Source organism: Coregonus lavaretus, assembly GCF_964263955.1.
Source record: "Coregonus lavaretus genome assembly, contig: HAP1_SCAFFOLD_1515, whole genome shotgun sequence".
NCBI lineage: Eukaryota > Metazoa > Chordata > Actinopteri > Salmoniformes > Salmonidae > Coregonus > Coregonus lavaretus.
Window position 1 is genome coordinate 60001 of NW_028158062.1, and position 5963 is coordinate 65963.

Sequence of the window (5963 nt, forward strand, 5' to 3'; positions counted from 1 at the left end):
TACCAGGTCATAACATGGCTATATACAGGAAGTACCAGGTAATAACATGGCTATATACAGGAAGTACCAGGTAATACCATGGCTATATACAGGAAGTACCAGGTCATAACATGGCTATATACAGGAAGTACCAGGTCATAACATGGCTATATACAGGAAGTACCAGGTCATAACATGGCTATATACAGGAAGTACCAGGTAATAACATGGCTATATACAGGAAGTACCAGGTAATACCATGGCTATATACAGGAAGTACCAGGTCATAACATGGCTATATACAGGAAGTACCAGGTAATACCATGGCTATATACAGGAAGTACCAGGTCATAACATGGCTATATACAGGAAGTACCAGGTAATACCATGGCTATATACAGGAAGTACCAGGTCATAACATGGCTATATACAGGAAGTACCAGGTAATACCATGGCTATATACAGGAAGTACCAGGTCATAACATGGCTATATACAGGAAGTACCAGGTCATAACATGGCTATATACAGGGAGTACCAGGTAATAACATGGCTATATACAGGAAGTACCAGGTCATAACATGGCTATATACAGGAAGTACCAGGTCATAACATGGCTATATACAGGAAGTACCAGGTAATAACATGGCTATATACAGGAAGTACCAGGTAATACCATGGCTATATACAGGAAGTACCAGGTCATAACATGGCTATATACAGGAAGTACCAGGTAATACCATGGCTATATACAGGAAGTACCAGGTCATAACATGGCTATATACAGGAAGTACCAGGTCATAACATGGCTATATACAGGAAGTACCAGGTAATACCATGGCTATATACAGGAAGTACCAGGTCATAACATGGCTATATACAGGAAGTACCAGGTCATAACATGGCTATATACAGGGAGTACCAGGTAATAACATGGCTATATACAGGAAGTACCAGGTCATAACATGGCTATATACAGGAAGTACCAGGTCATAACATGGCTATATACAGGAAGTACCAGGTAATACCATGGCTATATACAGGAAGTACCAGGTCATAACATGGCTATATACAGGAAGTACCAGGTCATAACATGGCTATATACAGGGAGTACCAGGTAATAACATGGCTATATACAGGAAGTACCAGGTCATAACATGGCTATATACAGGAAGTACCAGGTCATAACATGGCTATATACAGGAAGTACCAGGTAATACCATGGCTATATACAGGAAGTACCAGGTCATAACATGGCTATATACAGGAAGTACCAGGTAATACCATGGCTATATACAGGAAGTACCAGGTAATACCATGGCTATATACAGGAAGTACCAGGTCATAACATGGCTATATACAGGAAGTACCAGGTAATACCATGGCTATATACAGGGAGTACCAGGTAATAACATGGCTATATACAGGAAGTACCAGTACCTAGTCGATATGAATTTGTACGAGGTAATTGAGGTAGATAAACAGTTCCAGTCAAAAGTTTAGACACACCTACTCATTATTCAAGGGTTTTTCTTTATTTTTACTATTATCTATATTGTAGAATAATAGTGAAGACATCAAAACTATGAAATAACACATATGGAATCATGTAGTAACCAAAAAAGTGTTAAACAAATCAAAATATATTTCAGATTCTTCAAAGTAGCCCCCCTTTTGCCTTGATGGCAGCTTTGCACACTCTTGGCATTCTCTCAACCAGCTTCATGATGAATGCTTTTCCAACAGTCTTGAAGGAGTTCCCACATATGCTGAGCACTTGTTGGCTGCTTTTCACTCTGCGGTCCAACTCATCTCAAACCATCTCAATTGGGTTGAGGTCGGGTGATTGTGGAGGCCAGGTCATCTGATGCAGCACTCCATCACTCTCCTTGGTCAAATAGCCCTTACACAGCCTGGAGGTGTGTTTTGGGTCATTGTCCTGTTGAAAAACAAATGATAGTCCCACTAAGCCCAAACCAGATGGGATGGCGTATTGCTGCAGAATGCTGTGGTAGCCATGCTGGTTAAGTGTGCCTTGAATTCTAAATAAATCACAGACAGTGTCACCAGCAAAGCACCATAACACCTCCTCCTCCATGCTTTACAGTGGGAACCACACATGGAGAGATCATCCGTTCACCTACTCTGCGTCTCACAAAGAACCAAAAATCTCACATTTGGACTCATCAGACCAAAGGACAGATTTCCACCGGTCTAATGTCAATTGCTCGTGTTTCTTGTCTCAAGCAAGTCTCTTCTTCTTATTGGTGTCCTTTAGTAGTGGTTTCTTTGCAGCAATTCGACCATGAAGGCCTGATTCACGCAGTCTCCTCTGAACAGTTGATGTTGAGATGTGTCTGTTACTTGAACTCTGTGAAGCATTTATTTGGGCTGCAATCTGAGGTGCAGTTAACTCTAATTAACTTATCCTCTGCAGCAGAGGTAACTCTGGGTCTTCCATTCCTGTGGCGGTCCTCATGAGAGCCAGTTTCATCATAGCGCTTGATGGTTTTTGCGACTGCACTTGAAGAAACGTTCAAAGTTCTTGACGTTTTCCGTATTGACTGACCTTCATGTCTTAAAGTAATGATGGACTGTCGTTTCTCTTTGATTATTTGATCTGTTCTTGCCATAATATGGACTTGGTCTTTTACCAAATAGGGCTATCTTCTATATACCCCCCCCTACCTTGTCACAACACAACTGATTGGCTCAAACGCATTAAGAAGGAAATAAATTCCACAAATTAACTTTTAACAAGGCACACCTGTTAATTGAAATGCATTCCAGGTGACTACCTCATGAAGCTGGTTGAGAGAATGCCAAGAGTGTGCAAAGCTGTCATCAAGGCAAAGGGTGGCTACTTTGAAGAATCTCAAATATATTTTGATTTGTTTAACACTTTTTTGGTTACTACATGATTCCATATGTGTTATTTCATAGTTTTGATGTCTTCACTATTATTCTACAATATAGATAATAGTAAAAATAAAGAAAAACCCTTGAATAATGAGTAGGTGTGTCCAACCTATTGAGTGGTAGTGTGTGAGACAGGGAAGCTGAGGGTTGTATCTAGGTGCTAACCCTACTGTATAGAGTGACAGACCATTCAGAGCTGTCCCCTTTCTAATGTTCTCTGCCTTTGTTTGATACTGAATGTTATCAGATCATCAACCAAAACCTAATATTAGATAAAGGGAACCTGAGGGAACAAATAACACAACAATTACATATTTATTTCATAAAAAAAAGTAATGCAATACCCAATGCCCCTGTGTAAAAAAAGTAATTGCCCCCTTACACTCAATAACTGGTTGTGCCACCTTTAGCTGCAATGACTCCCAACCAAATGCTTCCTGTAGTTGTTGATCAGTCTCTCACGTCGCTGTGGAGGAATTTTGGCCCACTCTTCCATGCAGAACTGCTTTAACTCAGCGACATTTGTGGGTTTTGAAGCATGAACTGCTCGTTTCAAGTCCTGCTACAACACCTCAATTGGGATTAGTTCTGGACTTTGACTAGGCCATTCCAAAACGTATTTTTTTTTGCTTCTTAGCCATTTTCATGTAGACTTGATTGTGTGTTTTGGATCATTGTCTTGCTGCATGACCCAGCTGCGCTTCAGCTTCAGCTCACAGACAGATGGTCTGACATTCTCCTGTAGAATTCTCTGATACAGAGCAGAATTCATGGTTCCTTCTATTAAGGCAAGTCGTCCAGGTCCTGAGGCAGCAAAGCATCCCCAAACCATCACACCACCACCACCGTGCTTGACCGTTGGTATAAGGTTCTTACTGTGGAATGCAGTGTTTGGTTTTCGCCAGGCATAATGGGATCCAAGTCGTCCAAAAAGTTCTAGTTTTGACTAATCTGTCCATAGAACGTTCTTCAAAGAGTCTTGATGATCCAGGTGCTTTTTGGCAAACTTTAGTAAACTCTTTGGACTTGTCTCTCTCCTTCTCCCTCTGTTCCCCAGGTGTACTATCTCAACTTCACGGACATCGCCAGCTACGAGGTGATGGTAGACTCCACCCCCTTCCTGCGTTGTACCTGCAGCATGGAGACGGGTCAGAGGAAGTTCAACACATGTTACACGGCGGGGGTCAGCCTGCTGAGGACGGGGCAAAGGATCTCCATCAGGATGGTCTATGAGGACACGCTGATCAGCATGACCAATCATACTACCTTCCTGGGGAGCGTCAGGCTGGGGGACTCCCCCTGACCATGACCAATACGACACCACTTCCTGGGGCTCCCTGACCAATCACACCTCCTTCCTGGGACTTCCTGACCAATCATACTACGTTCCTGGGGAGCGTCAGGCTGGGGGTTTCCCCCTGACCAATCACACCTCCTTCCTGGCGCTCCATGACCAATCACACTACTGTCCTCCTTCCTGGGGAGCGTCCGGCTGGGGGAGACTCCCACCGCTAAGTAACTATCAATCACACCAGGGACATATTCATTAGTGCACACCTGCCGTACCAAAATGTTTTGCAACAGAAAAAACTAAAACAAGTGTTTCTTATTGGACAAGTTCAGGTAGACAGTCCCTCCCTGTTTGGTTCCTAGTCAATACAACCCAGTTCAGACTGGAGGAGGAGCCCTGAGCCAAAGATTATGATAACTAACCCTTTCAAACCCGAGAGGGTTTCTCTTTTCCTCCGTCAGAGAGGGACCTCTTCCTATACCTGGCTGGTGGATGGGGAGGGGGAGACCCCTGCTGGATATTACCGAGTACTACACGCTGACTGTCCAGCTACAGATGGATACTTGGACAGGGAGACTCCTCAGTCCTGCTCCTTGGACAGGGAGACTCCTCAGTCCTGCTCCTTGGACAGGGAGACTCCTCAGTCCTGCTCCTTGGACAGGGAGACTCCTCAGTCCTGCTCCTTGGACAGGGAGACTCCTCAGTCCTGCTCCTTGGACAGGGAGACTCCTCAGTCCTGCTCCTTGGACAGGGAGACTCCTCAGTCCTGCTCCTGGGGCTTTTGTTATTCCTTCCACTTCCAAGGAAAGAAAGACATCTTCGTTTTTGTTTCACCACCAACTGGTAGATTTAAAAATACCTTGATCTTGTAGATTATTTAGGCACATTTTAGGGCTAGGGTTAGGGTTAGGGGTTAGGGGTTAGGGTTAGGGGTTAGGGGTTAGGGCTAGGGTTAGGGTTAGGGTTAGGGGTTAGGGTTATGGTTAGGGTTAGGGTTTAGGGTTAGGGTTAGGGTTAGGGCTAGGGTTAGGGGTTAGGGTTATGGTTAGGGTTAGGGTTTAGGGTTAGGGCTAGGGCTAGGGTTAGGGTTAGGGCTAGGGTTAGGGTTAGGGGTTAGGGTTATGGTTAGGGTTAGGGTTTAGGGTTAGGGTTAGGGCTAGGGTTAGGGTTAGGTTTAGGGGTTAGGGTTAGGGTTAGGTTTAGGGTTTAGGGTTAGGGCTAGGTTTAGGGTTAGGGTCAGGGTTAGGGTTAGGGTCAGGGTTAGGGTTAGGGGTTAGGGTCAGGGTTAGGGTTTAGGGTCAGGGTTAGGGTTAGGGTCAGGGTCAGGGTTAGGGTTAGGGTCAGGGTCAGGGTTAGGAAAGGATGTATTAATCATTTGTTTTAAACGGTTTGGAGAGCCTTTACTCACAAAACATATTGTTGATTTAATCAAAAATACAGTGGTTTGATTCAGAATGCAAGTTTGCATATTCAAGTTCAATCCATGAAATATTGGCAGTTGAGAAAAGTGTCCAATAGGGGCTGAACTGAACTGGTCCTGTAAATCTCCCCTAGGGATTGAACAGCAGTCCTGTAAATCTCCCCTAGGGATTGAACAGCAGTCCTGTAATAGGGGCTGAACAGCAGTCCTGTAATAGGGATTGAACAGCAGTCCTGTAAATCTCCCCTAGGGATTGAACAGCAGTCCTGTAAATCTCCCCTAGGGGCTGAACAGCAGTCCTGTAAATCTCCCCTAATTCTCACTAATCATGGAACTGTGTTGACAACGGTCCAGTC

General features: G+C 44.2%; 1 protein-coding gene across 4 annotated transcripts in view; it reads left to right on the forward strand.

Annotated features, from left to right (window-relative positions):
• Positions 1–4865, forward strand: part of LOC311124456 (ectodysplasin-A-like) — a 53185-nt gene extending 48320 nt beyond the window's left edge. For all 4 annotated transcript variants that reach the window (XM_084198602.1, XM_084198604.1, XM_084198603.1 and 1 more), the window contains one exon: positions 3954–4865. In XM_084198602.1, the coding sequence (XP_084054728.1) occupies positions 3954–4199 (246 nt within the window). In that variant the 3' untranslated portion in view covers positions 4200–4865. The remainder of the gene's footprint in view (positions 1–3953) is intronic.
• The last annotated feature ends 1098 nt before the right edge of the window (positions 4866–5963 follow it).